Source organism: Empidonax traillii, unplaced genomic scaffold (assembly GCF_003031625.1).
Source record: "Empidonax traillii isolate 1590-97213 ecotype Southwest subspecies unplaced genomic scaffold, ASM303162v1 scaffold51:size1492887, whole genome shotgun sequence".
NCBI classification, from domain to species: Eukaryota; Metazoa; Chordata; class Aves; order Passeriformes; family Tyrannidae; genus Empidonax; species Empidonax traillii.
This window is the reverse complement of record NW_020955244.1, coordinates 120,206-147,207: the sequence shown is the minus strand read 5'-3', so window position 1 is coordinate 147,207 and position 27,002 is coordinate 120,206. Positions and strand designations below refer to the sequence as shown.

The 27,002-nt window shown below is 46.4% G+C and overlaps 1 protein-coding gene across 1 annotated transcript in view; it reads left to right on the top strand.

Moving 5' to 3' along the window:
* PAX5 (paired box 5) overlaps positions 1-21,071 on the top strand; it is a 131,303-nt gene extending 110,232 nt beyond the window's left edge. Inside the window, exons 9-10 of the mRNA XM_027879121.1 lie at positions 12,924-13,010; positions 20,597-21,071. Of these exons, the coding sequence (XP_027734922.1) occupies positions 12,924-13,010; positions 20,597-20,673 (164 nt within the window). The 3' untranslated portion in view covers positions 20,674-21,071. The remainder of the gene's footprint in view (positions 1-12,923; positions 13,011-20,596) is intronic.
* The last annotated feature ends 5,931 nt before the right edge of the window (positions 21,072-27,002 follow it).

Sequence of the window (27,002 nt, the reverse complement as noted above, 5' to 3'; positions counted from 1 at the left end):
CAGCCCATGGCACTGTCTCACATCGTCACCAAGGACTGGGGCACCAGTGCAATGCTTGAGAGCATGCTGGTGTGAGAGGATGCTCCCTCAGCCATGCAGATGCTTTCCTGCCCCTGTTCACATACCTGCATTTGCATAGAATTGAGAACAGCCCTCATGCTGGCGGCAAAATGCATTTATCAAGCTACTAAAGTGCTTAATTTCCAGACTTTACAATTTTCACACTCTTTGTTATAACGGCTCATAACATTTTATCTGCTCTTGCTACTACTTAAATTACTTGTGTAATTCCTGGAATTAACCACACATTATAGTGTCATTATGAAGACTGAAATTATAGGAAAGTCTCAAGTCAGGGTAGAGCATAGAGTGGAATGATTTAATCTGAACCAAGCACAATATTTCTGCTGCATAATTTGGAGAATTTCATCCCACAAGATACTTACTGGGACTTTTTACACCAGTTTGGAATGAAACCATATTGCAGAGCTTGATATATTCTGGGACACAGTTGTTTTCCCTTTCATTCCACCTGCACTACCAAGCTGGTCAGTCTGGAGCAAAGAAGGTGAAATGGTTCCTGCCCTGGCGTGCCATGGAGCTACACATGCGCAGGTCGGGAGAGCCTGGGCATACAGGAATGGAAAGGTGTCCTGCATGGATGCATCCCCTGTGCTGCTCATCCGTTCCATGACCTTGTCTGCCCTATCCCACATGTCCACCCTGTGCTGCTCATCCACCACATGCCCCTCATCTGCTCTGGGACTGTCATCTACTCTGTCCCTTTGCTCTGTGCCCCTCATCCTCCCTGTGCCCCTCACCCACTTTGTGCCAGTCACCTGTACTGGGCATGGGGTGCACTGGGGCTTTGCAAGCAACCCCACAGACCAGGCCTGGGGAGAGACAAGCTGGGGTGAGCAGCTGCTGCAATTGGACAGAGCGTCAGCGTGTTCCTGACCACACATGGGGCAGCACCGGTGTTGAGTCTCTGCGTATGGCAAGTGTGGCTCACTGATCTTGGTATCACTGCTGGCAGTGCAGCTACTCACTTATGGGTCTATGTGGGGTCTCAAGAGTCTGCATGCTGGTGGCTGGTGGAGAGGGCAGAGGACTCTGTGGGGGCAGCTGGGAGAGGGAAGGGGCAAACTCCTCATTGTCATTAATTGCAATGTTATCTTCTGTGTAGATAAGTTGAGCAGTTGTCCTCCAGATACAAGGAGATAAATCTCTCCTAATGCAGTTTCAATATTGCTCTGTGGCACCACCTACCTTTGTTGTGTTAAAGTTAAATACCTCTGTGTACTAAAGTTTAAAGTGCATAGCTAAAACCTATGTGCTTGCAGTAATTGCAGATGTAAATCTTTTTGTCATCCTGCAAAGACTAGGTGAGATATTTCATAAATATGTCAGAAGCAGCATTAAAATTTTATGGCAGGCAGCACGGGTCGAGAATACTACAGTGACTTCTCAGCAAGGTACGTCCACCTTAACCCACAACTCATTAGTCATTGATGGGATTTTGTGCCTTGTAGCTTCTTGGAAATGAGATAGTATTAAAAAAATCTGCATGTTACTGTTTTCTTAAAATATGATAGCCTATTCAGAACTGTTAAAATTGTACCTCTTTGAGCAGGTGCTAGCTAACGTAAAGATAAAATAGGGGGAAAGAGTGGCCAATCTGTGTGATGATAAAATTATATACAGCATTCATTAGAAGTTAATTGGTAGTCTTGATGGGACTGGGAACTTTGAAGTGATGCTCTCTGAATGTGACCAAGTGCTTTCCAAGCACAACTGTGATAAACTTCTCCTTGACTGATGTGCAGGAACAATTAGCCAATGTAGGGACTAATTTCACTTTGAAATCATATGTGTGCAAATTCGAGTTATGGCTGAACCTTCGCTATTCATTTAAGAGTTAATCAATGACTTCAAGACATGACAGACATGAATTGGCTCTGCTTTTGTTGAGTGTGAGTATATGAAGGGTCACAGATGATTATAAGTTATCTATTGATCCACTTACAGTGGATTTGCCAGATGATTTATAAGCTTATCTGTGTAAAGAGCATGCATATATCTGTGTGTCTATGTTGGCAGGTCTCTATCGGTGTGTGTCTGTCCCTTGCGTGGGGTGTGTTTCTGCACATGCATCCTTGGTGCTTCTGGGATTTATTTGCTTCTGGTGCTGCAGTCCCTGACTGCAGGAAAAGACTCCTCGGTCCCCTCACCAATGGCTCCATGTGTGACACCTTGCCAGCTAAGGGAGCAGATCCTGGGTTTTGCCCCCAGCATCGCATTGGCATCCAGGCAGGTTGCTGTAAAGGTATCTGTAGGTAACTGAATGTGAAGTGTATAGTTTTGTATGTTTATTTATATATATATTTATATATATATTTTTATATATATATGAAAAAGGCTGTTCCTCCTGCTTTTAGGAGAGAAGAGATCTGTAACAAACAAAAAGTTTGCTCAGGTTTGTTTGAGGAGGGTGCAGACGTGCCAAAGCAGAGTGTTGCTTACACCAGTGGCCCTGGTAATTAACAGTTACTGTGCATTTTCTTTCTCTTCTTCCAAAGGGCAGGGCAGAATGCTGTCTTATTAATCATTCTACCTTATTAGTGGCACTACCTAGGATCCTATGAGTGCCAGTGTCTCAGGGTTGGTGTGACGGTTATAGCATATTGCAGCTCCAGACGCCCTGTCTTGGCTAGAGGTGGATGAAATTTTTGACAGCATGTGGTCATAGTGTTTAAACAGTATGGATAAGGACCTTAGTGCTCTAAGAACTCACTGTCAGGCTTTTTTTTTCATTTGAGATCAACAAGTGAAGGTTTTGTGCTCTGTAAAGAAAGTTTTACTTGAAAATCATTGATAAGGGCTGTTCTTTTACCAAAATCTGTTGCTTTCCATTCCATTCTCAAAAAACAAAACAAAACAAAACAAAAAAACACCAAAAAAAAAACCACAAACAAAAACAAAAACAAAACAAACAAACAAAACAAAACAAAACAAAACAAAAACAAAAACAAAAACAAAAACAAAAACAAAAAAAAAGGAGAATAGGGACAGGATATTAATTGTAGAGAAAGTATTTCCCATTTTCCATTTATTAATGCTTTATTCACTTTTTTCCTTTCAGAATAGATACATTGCTGCATACCATATCAAGTAAGCATGCTTCCACTGACTGAGAGGGGCTTCCCTTTTTGATGGGAAGATCTCAAGTGTGGTGAAAAGCAGCTTCTCTTTTTTGAAACTGCTTGTTGAAGAGATTTTCCAAAGTGATGTTTTTTAGTCTCCTTGGGAAATACTTCCTTTCCGTTAAAGCTCCTTCCCACCAGGGCTCGTGCCAGATGCAGTACCATTTGAGCTCATGGAGCTGCCGTCACTCTGCTCAAAGCAGCGCCGTGTCTTGCTGCGGTGGCGGTGCTGTGTGCAATGCGTGTAGGAGTGGGCACGAGGAGGACATCAACACCTGAAATGGCTGTATGGCCCTCACAAGCTGCTGGATCATTCCAGGATTCAGCATTCGTTACCACATGTTGGACCTGTCATTCAGCCTGGCATAAGTTCTGGTAATCCAGTCTTCAGAAAGTTCTCCCAGCCTGCCTTTCAAAGACTGGCCTATGAATCCCGTGGGCTTGTCCTGCATTTTAGCTGGTTATCACCCTGAGTGTCTTCATTGAGACAAATTGGGTAGATCATGGTAGGTTTTTTCTGTATATAGTGTATTTTCCTGCTCAGCTTCTTCCCAGGAGGAACATTGTTTCTGAAATATGTGCTTCATTACATTAGGGCTGTAGTTTGGTAATTTTTCCCTTTTTTTTACATTTCCATTTTTTGTAGCATGTAGACTGCTTCGTCTTCAGCAGGCAGGCTAACAGCCAAGTGTGCTTGGTCTGCAAAGCAGAAGGCAGTGATCCATTTCCTTCCTTCTGCGAGACTTCTGGACAAAGAATAGGCAAGGGACCAGGAGGAGACCTGGAAGATGACTGGTGGTTAGCCTGTGGCATGCCCTAGGTCACTCGTCCCCTAGCTTAAATGCAACTGATATTCAAAGATTAGAGCAGTATAAATCACTGATCCTGCTGTTTGCTAACGTAAGTTGAAATTGGAAGAAAGTCCAAGATTCAATCAAAACAAAAACAAACAATAAAAATTACTTTAGATTTTTCTTCAAAGGTATACAGTTTGTTTTCCAGTTGAGACTTTTGGTTATGTTTTCTTTTTTCAGACTCACCGCACTCAATTTGAAAACTTATCATCTCTCTGAATTTAAAAGAAAAGGTCTTGTTTGGAAAACAACTTATTTTTTAAAAAATTGAAATCCAGGACTCTTTTTTACTGAAAGATTTTATCCAAATTGTTACAGATTTTCAAAAGTATGTTAGTGATCTGAAAGATCTTTTTTTATGAGAAATGAAGTTTTAACTGAAAGGTGTTTCCCAGCTTCCCTGCTCATGAGGAAAACTTCTAAGGGAGTGGTGAGTTGCAGAGACAGCAGCTTCCCTGTCAGGGCTGCAGACCTCATTCACTGTGAGCCACTGCAATGTCTTGGTGTGGAGAGGAAAGTTTATTTTACTGAGGTAAAACAACATTATTGTTCTCTCTTTCCAACAGCCCAGACTCTTTTCCTGCATTTCTAAGGTCCCCGACAGTTTGTCCCTCTGTCATTATGTGGGATGCTGCCTGGGCTGCTGGATCATGAAGCCATCTCTAGGGCAGTGAATGGTTACAGGCTCTTTAGGAGAGAGAAACAGGCCAAAAGAGGCAGAAGGGTGGCACCGTATAGAAGGGTTAGAATGTATGGAGCTCACAGTTGGCAATAGCACAGTTGAGAGCCTTTGGGTAAGAATCAGGGGGCAAACAAATAAAGCAGATATCATCATGGGAGTCTCCTATAGAGCACCCAGCCTGGATGATGACACTGATGAATTATTCTAAGGAACTAAGGCACACTTTCCAATTAACTCCCCTTGTCCTTGTGGGGGGACTGTAACTTGCCAGAAATTAACTGGGACCACCACGCAGCTGGTAAAACCTGGGCCAGAAGATTCCTAAAATCCTGGGTGACAGTTTTATAGAAGAGATCCTGAGGGACACAAGTGGGAAAAATGCCCTGCTGCTTGTCAACAGAGTGGATCTCGTGAGTGGAGATTGGTGGCCATCTTGACCACAGTGACCATGAAGCGATTGAATTTAAAATCTCTGTTGAGAGGAGGAAAAGTGCCAGCAAAACCTCAGCTCTGGCCATGAGTAGAGCAGACTTCAGGCTACTCAGGGAATTAGGAAGGAAGTGCCCTGGAAAAATGTTTTTGCAGGTGCTAGCGTTCATCAATGCTGGTCACTTTTTAAACATTACCTCCTAAAAACAGAGGAGCAGGCAATTAACAAATGTCAGAAGTTAAGCAGGTGAGGCAGAGGGCTGGCTTGGTTCAGCAGGGGTATTCTCTTGAAAATAAAGCAAAAAAGGAATGTGTGTGCCCAGTGGAAGCAAGATAAAGTGACACAGGAAGCATACAGAGATTCTGCTTGATGCTGTAGGGAGAAAATTCGTGCAGCCAAAGCTCAGCTGGAGTTGAAGCTGCCAGAAATGTGGGGGACAATAAAAAGATTTTTTTTTTCAAATACATTAATGGCAATAGGCAGAATAGACATATCATTGGCCCATTACTGAATGAGGATGGTAACCTCACAAACAGGGACAGAGAGAAAGCAGAGGTGTTTAATGTTTTCTTTACTTCTGTCTTGAACATGGATGACAGACCAAGAGGGTCTCAGTGCCCTAAGCTGGAGGACCATGACTGTGCGAATGTTCAACTAGTCGACCCTGAAATTGTGTGGGATCTGCTGCTCCAGCTGGATCCCTACAGATCTGTGGGGCCTGATGGGATTCATCCCAGAATCCTCAAATAGCTGCAGATGTCATTGCAAAACCTCACCTGATGATTTTTGAGTGGTCTTGGGAATCCAGAGAGGTTCCACCTGACTGGAAGCTGATGGACGTTGTCCCGGTTTTCAAGAAAGGCAAGAAGGAGGACCTCGGAAACTACAGGCCTGTCATTCTCACTCCAGTGCCTAGTGACGCTGTGGAGAAGATTATTCTTGGAGGTGTTGAAAAACACCTGAAGGACAACACTGTCACTGATCACAGCCAGCACAGGTTCATGAGAGGAAACTCCTGCTCATCAAACCTGATTTTCTTTTACAATAAAGTAACCCACCTAGTTGATCAAGGGAAGCCAGTTGATGTATTCTTTTTAGATTTCAGTTAAGACTTTTGATACTGTCTATCCCAGGATCCTTCTGGACAAACTGTTCAGGGCACAGCTGGATAAACACATCATGTGATGGGTGAGCAGTTGGCTCACGGGTCAAGCATAGAGGGTAATAGTGATTGGGATGACATCAGACTGGCAACCTGTCACCTGTGGGGTTCCACAGAGCTCCATCTTAGGCCCTGTCCTCTTCCACATCATTGTATATGATTTGGATACAGGACTGGAAGGGATACTAGGCAAGTTTCTAGATGGCACAAAACTTGGAGTACCTCAAAAGTGGGGAGGCCCTGCAGAGAGACCTCAGCAAATTAGAGGACTGGGCAATCACCAATCATACAAAATTCTAGAAGGGGAAGTGCCAGATTCTGCTCCTGGGATGGGTCAACCCTGGATATATGGACAGACTGAGGATTGACGTGCTGGAAAGCAGTGCCGTGGAAAGGGACTTGGGAGTCCTGGTTAATGGTGAGTTCTGTATGAATCAGCAGTGCCCTGGCAGCCAGGAGAGTCAACCGTGTCCTGGGGGCATCAGGCAGAAGCATTGCCAGACGATCAAGGGAGGTGATTGTCCCACTCTGCTTTGTAGTGGTGCAGCCTCACCTTGAATATTGTGTGCGGTTTAGTCACTGCAATATAAGAAAGACATTAGCTATCAGAGAGCATCCAAAGAAGGGCAAAGAAGATTGTGAAGGGCCTTGAGGGGAGGCTGTATGAGGAGTGGCTGAGGTCACTTGGTCTGTTCAGCCTGGAGAAGAGGAGACTGAGGGGAGACCACATTGCTGTCTACAAGTTTCTAGTGAGGGGAGGAGGAGGGGCAGGCACTGATCTCTTCTCTCTAGTGACCAGTGAAAGGTCCAAAGGGAATGGTCTGAAGTTGTATTAGGGGAGGTTTAGATCGCATATTAGAAAAAGGTTTTTCATCCAGAGGGTAGTTGGGCACTGAAACAAGCTCCCCAGGGAAGTGGTCACAGCACCAAGCCTGACAGAGTTCAAGAAGCATTTGGATGATATTCTTTGGCTCATGGTGTGATGTTACGGGATGGTCCTGTGCAGGGTTAAGGGTTGGATTCGATGATCCTTGTGTGTTCCTTCCAACTCAGCATATTCCGTGATTCTGTGATTCTGCAATTCTGCTTTGGTTTATATCCACCTCCAGCTCAGGCCATGGCTGCCTTATGGCAGGCAGAGCTTTGATATAATAGATTTCCAGGCTGTGTTTGGATAGCCGCTGTCTCGCAGAGCCAGTTGATGATGTGCAGGTACGAACGTGTGGCCCAGTGCAGTGCTTATCCCTGTTCCCCATGCAGTCAAGCATGTCTTCGCTACCAGCGTAATGACTGTTATTGTAATTCACTGAAGAAATTTATGATCCATGTGATTACTTCCACAAAATGAAATGATAAAAAACAAAAGTCGTGAGAGTTTTCATTAAAAAAAGTAAGGTCCCTTGGCACAAGAGAAAGTTAGACTACGTGGGGAGAGTTGTTTGTCTGCAGGAGCCCAGGCTAGGGACAAATGCAGCAGTTTCTTTTTAAACTTACCAGAACCCCAAAAAGGTGTGGGCATGGTCTTGCTGTTCCTGGCCTGGATCTGAGTTTTGTCCCCCAACCTTCTGTTCCTGTTCCCTAAGCAGTTGTGTTTATTGAACACCATTTTTTTCTGGTTTGTCCTAATTTCCTGACAAATGGAAGAGCTGCATAAGGCATTGTCCTGTACCTAGAGCTTGATTAAAAAAAAGGGCCAGTAGTGGGGATGGCTTGAGGAAACACTGGCTGCAACAGGTCTGGCAGGAGGGACAGCGCAGGCATGGGATTGTGGTCACTCTCCCTAGTGGGTGACAACTGTGAGCCGTCCCATGGCTGGGGCAGTGAGGAAGGTGCATTGTCTCACCTGCACGTTGTACCACCTGCTGTCGTATTACCTGCATGTTATATTACCAGCCATCACATTGGTAATAGTCATCCACCCCCATGTTCCTGATGGTTTCTCCCTGTTGCAAATGCACATGCAAAAACGTGGTATCTGAGAAAACTCAGCAAAAAGTGTCCAAACATGTATGTCTGCATGCAGCTGGATCTGGTTGATCTGTACTAGCTCTGGAGCTTCTGATTCATGGAGTCTTCTGAGACTTCAGTGGCATGCTTAGAAGTGGCACGTGGGACTTCTTTGCTGAGTATTTGCTCAAACTGCATTTTCGGTCCAAAGGTACCAACAGCAGGATAACAAGCCTATTCCATGTTTGACTAGGCTGCTGGGTTCTGCTGGTATTATCACACAGTCACAAGGAGACAAGGCTAAGGGACACACTCATGACTGCTGTGCTATCTCAGGGGGCTGCAGCTGCATACTCTACATGGTGAACAGGGTTAGTGCAGTAGCAGTGGTCAGGCTTTCTCTGGTCTGGGAAGTTTCCACACCTTGAATGAAATGATCTCTGTCAGAGCTGGCCCTGCTTTGAGCATCTGCCCATCATCCTGCCTTTCAACTGAACCAGAAGTTTTCCATCATCTTTCTGCCCCACATCCAGTACCGGTGTACGAATATGCCTGCATCTTCCCCATTTCCTGCAGAAGCAGTTCTCTAAAGCCACAGCAGTATAAAAGACATGGTGAAATCTCTTCCTTCACCTCTTGGTTCTGAGGATTTTTATGCTCACATTTTTTATTTTCCCTGAAAATTACAAAGGGAACTTGCAGGAAGCTTACCTGAAAGCCAAGCAGACTGGTAAATGGGAGTTGATAATTCCCAGAGAAAATGCTGCAGAATGGACAGTTTTGCAGCTGAAGGTCCAGCTACCGCCATCAGACTGTCTGTAGCCACCTGAGTTCACCCTGTGGGCAAGGGGCCTATATCTCTGTCCCACCATCTCAAGGTGGAACACATCTCCCAGCTCTTGCCTCTGGCTTGTAGCAGCGGTGTTACTGGGAATCATCCTTTTTTCATTCTTCCGCTGTACCTCTCCCTTGGTGGGGGGGTGGGGGGGTGAGGGTGGGGGTGGAAGGGTCCCCTTTTGGGCTACAGCCACACAGAGCACCGTGGCAGTGTGGAGCCACGTCTATGGCAAGAGGTGGGCTAACTCTGGCAGGAACCCTTTGTTTTATGTCTTTTTTGTCTCAGCGAGGTAAGAACTACTGAGGAGGGGGCTTACCATTTCATGTGAAGGAGGGATATGCCCAATTGCCACCCCTTCCTCGTGGTGCAGGCAGGCATCGTTCTCATGCGCGTGACATGCTGCGTGTGCGTCCCTGGGTGGCTGATCTGTTGTGTTTGTTTTTGAACGGGACAAGGGCCAGCTGGTAAAAACTGCTGTCAAGAAGTGTAGCTGATGGACCTTAGAATAGCTGGTGGAATTCACGAGGCAGTCATGCAGCGTTCATTCATCTATCTTAGTTTTACTTATGTCTGCCCAAGTGCTGCGGTTGTACTAGCAGGGCTTGAGACTTTCTCCTTTCCCCCTCCCCTCTCTCGTGTTTCTTTCCTCTCGTTTTCCTTCCTGTCCTTCTCTCTCTCTCTCTCACTCTCTCTCGCACGTGCGCGTGCGCACGCTCTCTGCCTCCCGTTCTCTTTTTTCCCCCCTGCAAGGCTGATGGATATGCAGAGTATGTTAAGAAGCAAGCAACACTGTCACTGAGCTGATGGTGCTCAGTGACTCCTCGAGCTCCTGGCTAGTCTGTACTGCAGGAGCTTGACACCCTGACCACTGAGGCATAAAAAACAGAGAATTGGAAGCCTCAGCCTGACAGGCACTGGAGCATCCCCTAGAGAGGGTCCACGATGTGTGTCTGTGTGCTAGTGTGGGGAGGAGGGCAGTGGGGATGGTGGGGGAGGAGAGCAAGGCAGGAGAGGATGAAACAATGAAATGTCAGCCCATTCCCACCCGCAGCCCTGCTGCAGCACTGATGAACATTTAGAAAGCACTGCTGCCCGCTTCATGGCGTGCACAGCATCAGCATGGGACAGACTGGGTCTGTGCAGCCTCGGGAGAACAGGAGAGGGGAGCGACATGTGTGAAGGGGAGGGAGGGAGGGAGGCAGCGAGAGAAAGAGGGAGGGAAAGAGGGCGGTGGGACAGCTGAGAATGAGGGGTTGTCCAAGGGGAGCATGCTCTCCCATGGGACAGAGCTCTTGCAGGCATGTGACAGTTCACTGTGAGCTTCCTTTGAAGCCTGGGGTGCTCCTAGTGCACAAAGGACAGGACAGGTTCTTCTGTGCACTCTATACAAATAACTTGCACCAGGGATCAAAGTCTGTCCTGTCTGTCCTGTCCCTCTGTCCATGCACTGTGCAGCTCCACGGGAGGACGTGGTAGGAAGACTCTCCCATCATCTTTCTCATGTCATGTTGGTCAGGCAGCCCAACTGTTTTGTGCAACTAAAAAGGGTTAAATCTTTGAATTTCTCACTTCCCTGTGGAAAGCAAGAAATGAAACCCCTGAAGAGGTGGTGCGTGATCTCCTCCCTGTAGAAGAGGCACCCAGAGGATGAAGGGATTTCTGTGCACCACACACTGGCAGGGGGATCTGGCTGTGAGTCTTCAAGAACTGGGAAACATCATGATACTCACAAGTGAAATTCCCAGACTTATTGCTGCTCTTGTGCTTTGCAGGCTTGGGCAAACAGCAGAAAGACTAAGCTGGGCCAGAGACCTGCTGGAAGCTGAAAAGCTTTGGGAGCACAGGGCAAGCAGGGAGGGCTCTAGGTGAGACAACAGCCTCAGCTGTGGTGGTGCAGAGGCAGAAAGGACCAGAGAGAAGCTGCTGTGTCCTGCAGCAGAGATCCGGATTCCTGGCTTGCAGAAGGCAATGCAGATGCTTTTGCCAGTGGCCCTGGTACATCAGGTGGCTCCTGACATCTCTTCTGGCATTGCCAGCTTTGCCATGCCTCCCGCTTTTAGAGTGAGCATAGTGATGGAGGTAACATTCAGATGCCAAAGTCATCTATCATACATAGGGTCAGGAGCAGAGAGAAATTGTAGGTATGGTGTACTTCACTGTGAAGAGGGGTCTGAAAACAGCTCTATTCTTTCTGGCTCATGGTGAATTATTTCCATTCCTTAGAGGCACTAAGGAAACCCTCTCTGAGTTTGTGAAGCGATGTGGTTGGCACAGCAAGGTGTGCTGAGCATGGAAGCACTTGGTGCTGGTGACTTGGGACCTCCTCTCTGAGGATGCTGTGTCGGGGGAGCAGGGGGAGGAAGCAGGCTGAAGCCGTTAGATGCAGTCCCATGGGTCTGAAGGGCAGTCAGAAAAAACGAAGAGAGAGACTTCTAACAGAGACCTCCTGGAGCAGATCAATGATGGGCCGGTCCTGCTGTCAGCACGCTCAGTGTGTTCATCTTGCGGTGCAGATGGAGAGGTAACTCATTTTCACTGAAGCAGCATCATGTGGAGACCAAGATGATCTAGATCTGACCAGGTAGATAGATAGATAGATAGATAGATAGATAGATAGATAGATAGATAGATAGATAGATCTGACCCTATATTTTGGTGGCAAGAGCATCATTCCCTCTCCCCTGGAGCCAGCAGGCCAGCAACATGCCTAAACTCTGTCCTGAGAGAGAAGGCCTCTTACTGGCCTGGGGACCCAAGTGTGGTTTCCAGGGTGGGTCTCTTAGTTGTGCTGGGCCTTGGGTGCTCTGGATATGGCATCAGGAGTCTACTGCCCAGCTGGGGTAAAGGCAGCTCCTGGGTATGGTATGGGGGCTGCACCAACACCAAGGACCAGAGCAGGCAAAGGTCATGGTCAGCATCTTCTACTGCAGGGTGGCAGCCCTTTCCTCTTGGCTAAGGAAACCTACCCTTTCTGCTGCTATGCTGCCCTGTGCATGTATATATTTATGAGTGGGAGAAAGAGAAGGAAAGGAGGAAGAAGGGCAGAGGAGAGTGGAAATCTGTCATTTGAGGAAAATTTTCTAGTAAAGCAGCAGCAGTGTTGGTATTTGCATGGAGGTGGGCCTGGGTCAGAGCCCCATGGTGCAAGGCTCTGTACTGAATAACTTGCAGCTGAAGTATGAAGCAGGAGGTGACATGTGAAGAGAACAAACAGATGGGAAGAGCGGGTGCTGGCAAGGTGATAAATAGCTCTTCAAGCATTTTTTCTGCCTTTGTCTAGAAGGTTCAAGACGTCTGAAACTGATGCAAACATCCTTCTCCTTGGCTTACAGTGTTGGACAAATGGTCTGGGACTGTGACCATGTTCTCCTGGAAGGGTACCCAGTATCTAGAAGATGGGCTGGTTCATCTTGTCCTGCAGCAGAGACCCTATCTGAGCAGCCCTGTCCTTGTATTGTGTTACTTGCCCTGAGTGCTGTAGGGCCATAGAGGCAAGGACTAGCCCCATCAGCATGTCCCAAAGGCCTCTTCATCCCCACTCATTCCCTTGATCCTCAGCATGGGCTGCCTGAGAAAATCCCACTAGCTCAGCAGGGCTGAGCTACGGCATGAAAAGGATGCAAAAAAGATGGCTGCACCCAATAACTTCATAATTTGCCCACCCATATTGCCCTTCCTCAAGGTGTCCAACAGTGCTTTTACTGCAGCTATCACTGGAGAACAGTGCACACTGAAGAGCTCCTTTCTCCCAGAATGGTAACTGTCAACTCAAATCAAGTGACCTTTTGTTCTGTCTCTTTAACTTAGGGAGTGAATTTTCTGGGACCCCGTACAGCCATCCACAGTATTCAACATACAACGACTCCTGGAGGTTTCCCAACCCTGGACTGCTGGGTAAGTGGCTACTCCTGCCTTGAGAGCTCAGAGCAATGTGTGTGGTGTTTTTCTGCCCCTGGGGTGGGCAGAACATGTGTAGTGGCCTGGTCCTCAGTCCCTATGCTCAGCCCATGCATGGGACTGCAGGTCTCCTGTGGGGTGCACAATTATTCATGATTCCCTTTGCCAAGAAGCCCTGACCCAAACCCCTTGTTGTCCTGCTTCTGCCTGATAAAATCCTTGGATAGGCATAGGGTGTTGCCAGAAGGCATGATCCCCATTGTGTTGAGGGTAAGGGATCCTGTGCAGACAAAACTTGGAGTGCCAGCTTGCTTACAGCCAGATGTAAGCCCCATCAGTCCCCATGCCACTGCTGCTTCCTCATGCAAGTGCTTTGCATCTCTCCCTGACCTCATGATGCATTTGTGCCCCAATTGTGTGTGTGTGCCCACTCCATCCCTCCTTTGCAAGGGACCACCATGCCCATGCAGCGTTGCTGACGCCAGCACAGTCCCTACAAGCAGTGGGAGACAGAAGCCCTGTAGCTCATGCAGGATCATAGCCCTCATGTGAAGGATAAACATAATCCATTTTACACTACTGTCAAAAGCTGGCCCCCTTTGACCTTATATACATGTAGCATGCAGTAATTAGAATTTTCCCTGCATAATTTGCATGGATGAGGTAAGTAAAATACCAATTAATTGTCATCTCTCAACACAGGACTAGCATGCCTTAGAGATTTCCAGATTTATGGATGACAGGGCTGTTATATGTGACCTCCAGCAGCGAAATAATTTTGAATTTTTGTCATACTTTTTTCTTCCAGTTTCTTTGTTTTAAGTAATTGAGTCCCCATGTAATTGAACCACCCAGGCTGTATTCATCATTGTTCTTGTCCTTAAACAAATCCTTGGGGAGCCATAGACTGCCTCTGCCTCTCATGCCATGGTGCTGGTATAATGCTGCTATTTGCTGTGCCACATTTATGGGTTTGTTAGCGCTTCCATCATAAATCAGCAGACAGATCTCCAGCTAATATGGATGGGCATAGCTGCACAAAGCCAGGGGAGTCCCTGTGCTCAAACTCACAGTTTCCATGGCCACAGCTGGTAGTGCTGGTGGGATCTTGGCTGGGCTGCGTGGGAAAGATGCTTTTGCCAGGAGGAAGAGCGTACACGATGCTTTCTTCATATCTCATTTTGCATCTCCTTTGGAAGCAGAAGAGCTGCTTCAGCAATGCTTTGCATCATGGATGGGCCTAGGAAGCCAGTTGTAGGTGACTTTCTAAATTATGCGTGCAAACCAGTAAAGAAACAGGCGTGACGCTGAAAATAAATGACAACCCAGCCCTAACCCTGCCCTTCTTCAGGGCTTTTGGAGGGGCACCTGAGCTGTGCGCTGTGCTCCTGCCTGTGGGTGTCCACCACCACAAGGGAGGATGTGTGCACCATCCGGAGCCATCCCAAAGCCATTCCTGAGCTCTGTGATGCCTCACAGGGGTGGGCAGTAACCTTTCGACTCTATCAGCATCCAGTTGTGACCATGACCTACTCAACTCTTCATTTGAGAGAATGGGCTTTTACCAGCTCTGAGTGTGCTGTCCAGGGTGCCATGCAAGGTAGGTCTACATGGTACTCTGAATATGTTGGAGATGCATAGGTCTGGATCAGGAGAAGACTTTAAAGCAGAGGCTGGTAGGAGACAGCTGTTTGCTGCCAGGACAGCTTTTACCTTTGCCATTCCCTTTCTTCTCCATTCATCCTCTTTTTCTCTTTTCCTTTTTGAATGATGCATTTTGGGGGCAAGTTCCATCTCATCTTTGCCATATGAGCACAGTTACGGAGATGGCATGCTCCTTGCAGCAACGCTTGTGTCTCAGGCTGGCAGGGATCTCTCCAGCAGTATTTACTCAGCAGCATGCTGTGAATCTGTGTTTAAATGAGGCAAGGGCAGAAAAATTTAGATGCTACTGTTTTCAGAAACTTCAGCTTTATTGAAGTGGAAATGTTTCATGCTTTTTTTGTTTAATTTTATTTTTTGTTTAGTTTTATTTTTTGTTGTGAATTGTTAAAATATATAATCTTGCCTTCTTTTTTTTTTTTTCCTCTTCAATATACTTTGTTTTGACATTTTCAAAATCTTCTTGTTTCAGTAAACACAGGCTCAGTCACTGTACAGATAAGATTATATTGCTTTGAGTGTTCAACAACACATTGATTTGGAGTTATGAACTGCAAGTCTTGATGCATCAAAAAGAAAAAGAAATTGGGAATTTTTGTTCTGCAGCAAGTCCTGAAGATTATTTATCATTTCAGTTCAGCCTGGTCACAACATGGGGGGGACTGGAGATTTCTGGAGGGAGAATCCCCTTGTCTGACCACCGGTAGGTTTAAGTACAGTGATATGATCTGAGCAATGTCTCCACAATCAGCCATAGGCTGTGGGTCAGACATCTCTTGTGCCTTGCAAAAATCCCTCTTAACCACAATTCTGTCTTTGTCACTGGAAGCCTGCTCCTGCACCCCCATCTTCCTAGTACCTGCTAATCCCACTGCTAATTCAGGGCAAGTAGGAGTCTGTGGCAGTGCCTTAAAAACCTACCCCAAGTCTCCCTTCAAACCCAGAAGATGCCATGTGATGACCCTGAGCACCTGCTGTGGAGAGGAGGTTAATTTGAACTATATCCAGGATGCTTCCACTCCTCTCAGGAGTATACGTGAGAGCATTTAGTAATTCTCTCCTGAGAGCAAGCTCTGGCAGTATCAGCCTCAGAACAGAAACCCTGACAAAATTAATCAGGACTGGTACATTGCCTGACACAGTTTGTTTTACAAAGTCCTGTTCCTTTCACTGAGATGAAAGTGTAATACTGTAAGCACTTAACAGTGCCTATGTTCAATTAATTCCCTGTGCTGGCAAGGAAGAATTACACGGCAGCAATCACACCAGGCTGAGACCTGTGAAAGAGCAGCTAAAAAGAAAGATGCCATGATTTGCAAGTGGTAGGAAGAAAGGATACTTGGGTTGAAAAATTATTTTTGGGAGGCATAAAGAAAATAGGAACTGAGAGACAGATGAGAATGGTGAGAAAGCTGTGGTTGTTAGTCTCCACTCCTTGTCCTGTGCACGTGGAGCAGCAGTGAGGGGTGTGAGGTGGTGTCCTCATGGGAAGGCAGAACCATGCTTGTGGCGTGCAGGCAGTGGGAAGAGGCTGTCTGGCCCCAGAAGAGCACCAGCTGCTCACCATCACCCCAGTGCCTGCTCTGCTCTTGCTTTGGTGCTCCCCACTCCTGTGCACCATGAAGCCAAGCCACATCTGACCCCACTGTTGTGGGAAATGGTGGAGATGGGGGACTGTTCTCTCTGGAGCAAGCCCAAATTCTGTGCCCCGCTGCTTTGGTACCCTTCCTTGGGGAAGGGCAGACAACCAAGCCACAGTCCTCCAGAGTGGTCAAGAGAAGCAAGGGCAGAAGAAGTCAGTTGCCTGCTGCTGCTCTGCAGCATCTGCCTGCTCTTGTGTCCTGCTGTCAGCCCTGTTGGCACCCACACCCTTGTGTGGCAGAGACATGACAGCCTCTTCTGTGGAGGTTGGTCCCTCCTTGACCAAAGCAGGAGTGAGGACAGACCTTGAGTTCTCAGGGGGATGTGCTGGGAAGAAGTCACAAACCTTGGTCACTCATGAGGTGTCTGGCTTGGTGGCTGTAGGAGGTGTCCCCATCTCAAAGCCAGACATGGAGGTGAGGGAAAGGCCCCTTTTTCCTGGTTTGTGGTTTGGTGTTTTTGTTTGTTTTGGTGGTTGTTTTGGTTGTTGTTGTTTGTTTGTTTGTTTGTTTGTTTTGTTGTTGGTGGTTGTTTTTGTTGGTTTTGTTTGTTTGTTTGTTTTTTTCCACACTGTGCAGTGAATTGCTTGCAAGTGGTACAGTGCAGGGATGCGCATGAAGGTACGTGCATGAGTCCTGGGCCTCATGCTGTCACTGTCAGCACATATTGGTGCTTGCCAGAATAGGGTCAGCTTAGTGTGTGCATGCTAAGAGTGGATAACAGCAACACTGTCTAATGAAGAAAAATGATTCAATTTTGTGCTACCTTGTAGTATTTGGTTCAGTGATGCTTGCTGTGGGTTCCATTTGATGTGGTGTCCCATGTCCAACATGGATGTGGTCCCTGTGCACTGGTTGGGTGGGTTTGGCTGCACGATTGTGGTGTTCTGGTTGCCAGTGCTGGCATGATTCACACAAAGGCAGGTCTTGGAGCTAGTCAATTAGGGTTAGATTCAATTCCTCTGTGGGTTTCTGTGGAAAGATTGGGGAATAAGTAGGCACTAGAAATGACTGTGTCAAGAAATAAATAGATGATAGTATGAATTAGAAAGGAAAAATGACAGAGGGGTAGACAAGTCTGTTCTGGATGGGGGCATGGTGACAGGAAGAGTGAATACTTTCATTTTTCACTTTAAATACAAGCTTTTTCAATTGCACTGCTGAAAGGCAAACCAGAAACATCCAACTTGAGAGAAATGTAAGACCTTCGGAAAGCATGGGAGAAATATTGGGCTTTGGTAGCTGCATCGAGTCAGAACAGAAGTGGAGGGAGAGGGAATGGAAAAACAAAGGCCCTGACCCCCAAAAGGTCCTATTTACTCGATAATCTCATAAAGTGCTGCATCCATCTCTGGTGGGACTCAGACACTGCTCCATGAGTCAGGGTGAAATTGTTCGGCGCTTCTAGATCCCTTCTTTGGATTTTTCATCCCTCTGCCTGAGTTGAGCTGTTATGGCCTGTGCTGGTTCTGGTGCTGGTAGGAACTGGGGTTTCTGCTGGAACCATCACTGGCTGCTCAATATCGATATTGTTGTGATGTTCTAGGTGAAGAGAGTATTTCCACCCTTCACTGACCTGTGAGTTATTTTGTCTCAAGATACTGCCTGTCCAGCAGTGCAAAATGATCCCCATGGATCATTGGATGGACATGGGCCAGAAAACTGGGCACCCCAAGAGTGCAGCCCCCAGGTCACTTGCTACAGTGAACATCCCTAAAATCCTAGCTAGACTGGACATGCACATTTCAAAGTCTTGTGTACTGTCACACTTGCCTTTGTTCACTTGACCAGTTTGACCAGGGAAGGCTTCCATGTTTTCAATGGCTTGATTTTGACTGGGATAGTCAGTATACAGCATTTAATTTTAGGCTGCCAATGAGAAAGGTATTCACTATCTTTCTCAATCTTTCTAGTATTCTCTCCAGGAAATACCATTCCTGAGTCAGGGGCTTGTTAATCTCATGTCAGTTTCCTGGAAGAGGACTGTCTGTCCAGCCTAGGATAGCAGTTGTGGTGCCCTCAGCAGATAATACAAGGATGTCAGCTCTATACTTGTGCAACAGTCAATGGGATAATGACTCTCTGAATGGATCTGCTTTGCCACCATTTACTATGACTTCAAATTTTTACTTTTTACTAAAGAAACTTAGATGGGTTAGGTTCCTGCCTAGGAGTTTGTATTCAGGCAACTTTGCAAATACTTATCTTGTCCAGTGATTTCACAGACCCTTTTGAGTTGTTCTTGGATGTGGTAAAACTGCCTTTCCAGTCAGGTGGGATGACACTCCTGAAGACTGGTTTATCTCCTTTTAAACCCAGCCCTTTGTAGTGGCTTTGTCTGATTTTTAAGCATGAATATCTGAGTCACTAAAGAGGATACTGAGGACAACACAGGCTGTCTCCCTGCATACAAGCTCCTGCTCTGCCACAGCACTGACTGGTGCAGAAGCCACATTCCAGTAGCCAAACCCCTTTGTTTCTGACCCCTCGGAATTGCTGATGCAGAGTACCACGTCAGGATGACACTGATCATGAAAAAGAAGTTTAATTCGCTGCGCCTGTGCCAAGGAGCTCATTGCACATACTGTGCAATAGCAGATGCTGGCAGAGCTCTGTTTCTTTGATGCATCAGCTTGTGCTTCCCTGGAAATGAGAAGCAGGAGGTTAGTGATGAAGGCTGAGATGATTTCCTGATGTGACACTGTGAATGAAAGCAGCCTAGAAGGAACAGGTGGGCTTTGTCTGTCAGATGGATCCTTGTGGACCCACAACAGTGAGGTAGCCCTGCATGTTGCCAATGGTTAATGGTGATCATGTGTGAGCTTCCTCTTAGAGACTGACTGCGAAACTGACAATCTCTGTTTGGGCTTTTGAACCAGCAGTAATCTCTGAGGTCATTTTAGGCTGAACAGCAAAGCCTTCGTCTGGAGACTGTGCAGCAGGAGGAAAGGCCAAAAGATTCTCCAGCCTCCTGGGGGTGGAGGCTCTTGGCTCAGCAGAGAGCAGGTGAACAGCAGCATGTGGGCATGCCAACTGGGTTTCTCCTTCCTGCTCCAGAGGCTGTGCAGGGTCATGGTGGTGGAACAACTGGGGCACTGCCACACTCAGCCTACACCCAAAGACTGGGCAATCACTGAACCTGCAGGAGCAGGGTTTTCTAAAGTCTGGGGTGGGAAGTAAACAGCCAAAAACACACCTTAGGCTTCACTGCCACTGATGTTTTCCTAAGAGATCCGCAGGCCCCACTGAGCTCTGGTAGCACCACCTTCTCCTGGTGGAGTCAGCTCCTCTGACTCGATGAAGTAACAGAATTTATTCCCTCTGCAGCAAGTCACATCTAGGGCTTTGAAGACCCTTTGGCATGTCTGTCAGACTACTGTCCCATGTGCTTTGAAGGCAAAGAGTTCAGGATGGATGGCAGCTCTCATGAAAACAGACCTTACAGCCCTGACTGCTCCAGAGCTGTGGCTTGTGTTGGCTCTTTGTTGCCCGTCCAAAGCTACCTGGTGGTCTCAGATGCACGTGTCCAAGTATGAGTCATTCCAAGGGGCTTCTTCTGCACTGTGATGTGCCTTACATCTCATACATGCATAACTGGACTTGCAGACCAAAGTAGTAGTACCTTGAAATTTTTTGACTGACTCTCTTCTTAGGATGGTGCAGAGTTGGCTTCATTGCTGGTGTGCTTGGAACGTTTTTTAACAAGTGGTGCTGTCTGGACAGATTGGCATCTCTGTAGGTACAAGTCAAAGGCTGTTCATCTTTCAAGCAAACAGTCCAGGTTCCTGGTGATCCTTGAGTGATCACTCTATCTACCACTCTGTAGCTTTGCAGGACAGAAAAAAATCATCACCAATATTTTTCAGGCCTTTTCTCACTAAATAAGTGCTTTCAGTGAAATGTGTTGAATGCTTTGGAGTTCAGCCTCCTCCACCTCCTCCTCCCCAAAATAAGGGGGGAAAATCAAAGAAGTAACAATGTGCTAGTATGTTGTGACTGTAATATTTTGACCTTTCATTCTAAAAAGTAATTAACTGTTTTGGTGAAGTAAATGAAATTGATGTTTTGAGTGAAGGAAGGGAAGAAGGTATCGAACTGCCAGCAGCAATGCAAAGCAATGGTACCCACTTCTTATGCAGATTATGTGAATGTGATTTTTATTCTAATTACCCAGCCTTTATTGAAGCTCTGGCTGGAGAGCTCTCTGCCACCCATGTCAGAATGCTTCAAGCTGGCACCTTTCCACCTTTGTCTTCCTCACGGTGGTCTCATCTCTCACAGGCTCCCCCTACTACTACAGCACTGCGGCCCGTGGGGCAGCCCCACCAGCCACCGCCACCGCCTATGACCGCCACTGATGCCGGAGCCCCAGGCACTGGCGCTGACAGCATGCACCGCCTGGGACAACCGCGGCCAGTCACCTTGCTACAACCACGCCAGCTATACCACAAGGGAAGGAGAAAGTAGCTACTAGGAACATGATCATTGAAATTTTGCTCTTTAAACTCGGTGAACTGATTATTGTATTCTTAAATCTGGTTGAGTCTCAAATCAAACAGAGAAATGGGAGGAAGGGGCTCTCCTGAAGCTCTGTGTGGTCAAAAGTGCATGGTAGCTTCATGTTCTTTGCAGCCGGCTGGCTACTGCTTTAATCGCCTGCGGGTGCCATGGCTGTATCTGGGGATAAGGAAGAGGTGTGAGCAGCTCCCCTTGGGGCAGCTTCCTCTTGCTGCACACTGAAACAGGCTGTGAGACTCAAGGCAATTTTCTTTTCTTTTTTCTTTTCTTCTTTTTTTTTTTTTTTTTTTTTTTTTTTTTTTTTTTGTGGCAACAAAAAGAAATCAGTCTGCTCAGTTTTACACAAGCACCACTGTAAATACTTGCTACTTGCTTGTTTGTATTACTGGAAGAGTGTGTTAAGCATAAGCAGTAACACTGTAAAAATACAAACTCAAAACACATCTGAAAGTGTGTTTTGAAACAGGTGCACTGATTCAAAGAACTCAGTAAGCTTTAAGCAACTTTGAACCAGGTTAACACTCATCGTGGCTGTATTTTGGGCTGATGTTATTTCTGTATAGAGCATCCTATTGACAGTTGTGTGAGATCATGCTACATGCTGGTATCAAACACATGGGCAACTGAAAGACATGGCAATTTTGTGATATTTTACTGCTTAATATTAATTTATGTTCATATCCCATCATAGCCATGAAACAAATTTGTGAGTTCAAGTTAAGCAGCCTCCAGGAGGGAATTCCTAAATAACAGTTGACACCTTACGTATGTCTCAGTAGATTGTGTGCTAAAACCTAGTCATAAAAACCCTGAGAGGAAGGCAAAGAAGTACCATTGTAATGATTTTTGTTAAGTGGATTATACTGAGTGGGGTGTACCGAGCATGAGGGCAGCCACACTCACTTTTCAAGGCAAACTAGAGGGGAAGGTGCTTGTTTTGGGGGTCTGTGTGTTTTTGTGAAGGCATCGCAGGTTCCAGCCATTGTAGTCCAGACATGCACAAGGAGACTTTTGCTCTGCTAATTCCACATTTCTTCCCTCTTACTCAGGGAGGGAGTACTAATAGTCACATGTCCTTCAATGTGTGGTTTGTGGGGGACTAACTTAAGAGAGAAGAATGGCTACAAATGATCCACTAAGCAGCTACACAAATTATAGCCATGGAGCCAGGAGAACTGCTGATCTCTCCCTGCAGCCTTCCCTCGCTCCAGGCCAAGGGGCAGACAACCTCAGTCATGTAAGGATGATGGGCATGACCCCCTCCTTTCCCTCCTGAAGGCAGTAGAAAAGCTCCCTGGTCCTGTTGAGATGAAGATCTGGCCATAGCCTCCTTACTTCTGACCCAACCGTCCTCATCCATCCAGAGCCATGCAGGGTCTGCTAAGGGGTCCTGTTGCCACTTGCCCATGAGTGCCCCAAGGGTTGTTGGTGTCAAACCTGAGATTGATTCCTGTGGATGAACATTCAAGGAGGTACTTACCTGCTTCCAGCTGTACAAGCACTTCTCTGAAACGGCAGCTCCTGAGTTAACACTATTGTCTCTCTTGTCCCCCCACCTCACCACTTGTGCTGCATGTCTGGCATCCACAGTGGCCACTGATGTGCTGAGAATTTTCCTCTCCAACTCCAGGGGAACCTTCTTGTCCTATGAAAGTGCAGCCATCACTTACAAGTTTCCAGGGCAGATGTGTTCTGATCCTTGAAAGCCACAGAGACACTTAGGTCCCACTGGCTCAATGACATTTCAGTGGGATATTCATAGAGCCCATGAGGGATCTTGGCCAGAGTCTTTTATATTTGTGCCCCTAATCCAGAAGTAAGTTTTGTCACAAACTTATTGGTAAGATAAGTCCTACTTTTCATCTGTCAGCAGTTAATAACTGATACATACCCATTCTGTAACTAAAGACAAATAACAGCATGGATAGTTTATACAGGTAACTTTCTGAAGCACTGCTTTGGGTTCGTACCTTTCTGAGCACCCCATCATTGCTTGGACAAATCTGCAAAGGACATTTCTGTTCCTGGGACCACATGTGAGAGCCTGGATGAGGCTCCCTGTATGCACTTTCTTTGTGAGTTCAGGAAGGGATGGGGCCATCCACCGCCTTTGCCAAAGAAGTGAGGAACAAGGGCTTGACCACAGACACTGCTGTTGGGTTTGGAGCAGAGATGCGCTTAGTTACATCAGTTATGGAGACACCATCTGCTTGGTGACCAGACTGGGCTAAAACAAGTCTATCTGTGTGACCGGTGAGGGAACAGCAGCTCTTGTCACTGGCATGTGGGTCTTTCACCCACTCTGCGACTGCCCTGCAACCATGTGTCTTTTATTTGTTTCCTCAGCAGCATGGGTTGCGTGATGTATGTTAATTTAGATAATGTTGAGAAGACCAAATATGAGACTTTGACAGATGTTTGCATGCTCAGACAAGCAGCCCTTCTTGTTCAGCTGGGGACTTAGGAAAGGCACGGTGACTCTGGCTGGCCTCAAGGCTTTCATTAGGACTCCCCAGGGCCAGACCTCTGCCAGAGCTGACCTACCAGGCGGGTAGGTCAGTGGTGGGTTCCATCCTGGAGACTGCAGGGGTGCACGGACAGCATACAAGTCCCAGTCAGAGCTGCCAAGGGGAAACCCAAAGCTCCCACTCTTGTACGTGCTAGGCAGGGACCTGCGCCTGGCCCTTCTCCCAAAACACATCAGCCATGGCGTACTCACATCTGCTGGAAGATGTTCCTGGCAAGAATGGCCAGTAAGAATTAGGCTATGGAGTATTCATGCCATGCTGTTGGGAAAAGCGCTTCTTGATAGTACCTTCTGTTTTTGAAAATGTTTCACTTGGTATTTACAAACTCCTTTTCTCAGGAGAACTGCGCTCTCTGACCATGATCTTCACTGGAGGGAATGTCCTCCTTGGGGAATGTCTTTGAAAGGCACTGTTGGTAGAAGAAGATGGTCCTCTGGGTATAGTGGAGGACTGTCTGCATCCATCTGTCCTCCATGACCCCTTGGGACTGCAAGAAGTAGAAAGAGTAAGACCAGTGCAGGGGTTTAAGTTGCTCTGCCAACCCTTTACTCAGATGGGATGCCCTGTAGAGCAGTGTATCATCACTAAACCTTTGCAGAAATCAGCCCCACGAAGTGCCTTCAGGCCATTTCAGCACTAAACTTAATAATATACTTGGCTAGATGGAGGGTTTTCCAGTACTGTGAGCCCCAGCAATAATTTTATCAAATACATTGCTGACACAGCCAGACTAAGAAATGAAATCTGGAAGGTGGTGAAGGAAAATGCTGCCATAAGACTAACTCAACAGAAGCCATGAGACAGGATTGCATGAACTGACTTTTTGAGGAAGCCCTCAATCAAATGCTGTAATACTGTGACTGTAAAGAAGACATGAAACATTGTGGGCATTGAGTTTGCTTAGCATCTGTGTCTAAAGGGTCCATTATGGAAGCATTTTTGTTAGGCAGCTCTACTGACTGCAGAGCTCTGGATGTCTCAGGACTGGATCCACAGACCAAAAGCTCTGTTTGTTCACTGTAAAATCAGAAGAACACTGGGGCCAGAGTGTGTTCATTCCAAAATGTCTGAGCAGTGATCTGATTGACACTGAGACTGCAAGTGTTGAGACAAGCATTGGTGCTTGATGCACTTGGGAAGAAGACAGTCAGGAAAAAAGCAGCACCAGGGGAATAAAAATTAAAAAAGAGATAAAAGGATGAGAGGCATCTTTTGGAAGAAAACTTTTCTGACCGGTCCATAGAGCTCACAAAAGCAGAGTGCTGACAAACCGTCACCCCTCCTTGGCTCCCTGTGACTGAGTTCTCTTGGTGCTGTGGTGTGATGGCAGTGCAGTGGGAGAGGGCAGAGCAAGGGGTGAGAGTGGCGTGGTGGGCTCGCTCTGCCAAGTCTTAGCAGTTGCTGGGTTTTAATAAATGCTCTGCCATGCTTGTCTTAGCAGATGAGGTTGTATGTCTATTCTTATTTTCTTTAATTTACCTATTTTACATGTCCTTCTGTGTGGAGGAGAGAGGAAGCCATGTTATGGTCTTGCTTATTTCCAGCCACAGGTACACATAGCTTTAAGAGCCATGGCGGAGTCAACTTGTGTAGTTGTTATTGGCCCCAACACAGCTATGACTGTGTCCCCTCCCTCGTGGTGTGCTCTTTCCTGTATGTGCCACTAGGGAACATGAGTCCACAGGCACAACAAGTAGAACAGCACTAAGCTGATCCACCCTATAACTCTGTCCCAATCTGCTTTTTCTTCTGGATTCGTTGACTAATGTTACATGGTCAACAGCTCTTGGCTAACATGCCCTGAAGTGTCTTACTGGGCACACAAGTGGTGGTCCTGTATGGGCATTGTCAGGCAGAGCCAGATCAGGTGCCTGGGTGCACATCCTGAGCTCTGACTAGACCTGCTTCATGCTGGAGGCAGAGTGCTCGGTGGTGACATGAGGCTGGGGACACCAGTCATGAAGGCCTGTGGTCCCTCAGACCTGCTCCTGTCACAGGTACACATTACTGCAGTTTGAGAAACAAAAAGATCTGAAAGGATCAAAAACAGTGTCCTTTTTCTGGTTGAGCTAATGAGACTTGACATGCAAATACTGAGTGAAAAATATATCAAAGTGGTGTCAGGATTTTGGTCTACCCTGGCCTCCAGTCGAGAGGCCTGGAGACACACTATCAGTAACGCTGCTGATTCTTTTGAGAACACACACAGGATCACTCTGGAGGAGAAAAGACAACGCAGAAACAATCACACCTTGTCGATGTCACCTGGGGAGTCTTTCTGCTGTGACTTCTGCAACTGGACTTGTCTCTCTCGCATTGGCCTTTTTAGCCATCAGTGCTCTTGGAGCAAACATGGGTAGAGCCCTTCCCAAATCTTCATTTTCGAAGCCTAGCCATGTGTGTGTATGTGGTGTCAGGATTGCTCACCTTGGTGTCATGGCTGGCGTGTCAGCTCCAGCAGCTGCCTCATTCACCAGTCCTGTGAAAGGGCTCACAGGATGCAGGAGCTTGAGGGCAGGGACCAGAATCAAGGGCACTGAGCTGGATGTGGCCACAGCATCATGGGGCAGGTGGGCATGTAGGGATTGCTGTCCACACGTGTGTACGTGTAGGCACACTTGAATCTCTCAGATGAGGGAGGAGGTTGTGGAGAGGTGGACCCTAGTCCTGCATCATCCCGAGACACCACTCAGACAGACCCCTATGTCCAGGGTCTCTGGCTCTGCCTTGTGAAAACTAAATGGGAAAAGTGGCCAGTGGGCATTTAACCCTGCCTTTTCCTTTGCTGAGCCTCCGGTGGAAAGAAATATTATTTTCACTTTTTAGTGGCCTTTGTACATTCTGAAGTTCCAGAAACTCATTTCATTGTAAATGGAATTCCTTTCCAAGAAAAAAAAACAACAGGCTTTTTTTCTTACAGACAAACTACTTTGTATTAGGGACGTCTAGTATCAAAGAAGTACATATCTACTATAGCCACCAAAGTCTGCAATGCCTGCATTGAACCTTACTTCTTTAAAAAGAGAGGAAAAAGAAAAGAAAGGGAGAAAAATAAAAGCCTCCTCCTTTTGAAAAATACATTGCAAACAAACAAACAAAAAAACTTACATAAAAAAAATAACATACAACTCATAAAAATAACTGTTGAATTGCCTTTGAAAGTAGGGGATAACATCTGTTGCAAAACAGATGAAAAAATGCTTCTTAAAATGTGTATGTTTTATATTCTTTTTTTCTAGTAGGAAAAGAACAGACTTGAAATCTTGGTGTTTTTTCCTTAGTGCTGTGTGTTGCTTTTGTGTGTTATAATATTTGAATGTAATTACAGCAGTGCCAATTTGCCAAAGATGTTGAACATTATTTTGGGGATTTTGTTTTGGGGTTTGTTTTGGGGAGTAAAACGGGTGGTGGGCTGGGGAGCGGGGGTGCTAAGGCATGGGTCAAAAAGGATGGGACATTTGAAGAGGGGAGGTTCATTTATTTGTTTTTTTTTTTTCAATTCTTTTTCTTGTCAATACTGAAATTTGTGATTTTATTCTAAATTAAATGGTTGACAGCAACACTTTTTATTTTTAGATTAGTTAAAGAAACATGCAATAAGATTGGCGTAGTTCAATATCTGTGTGTCTTTTCATGAGAGT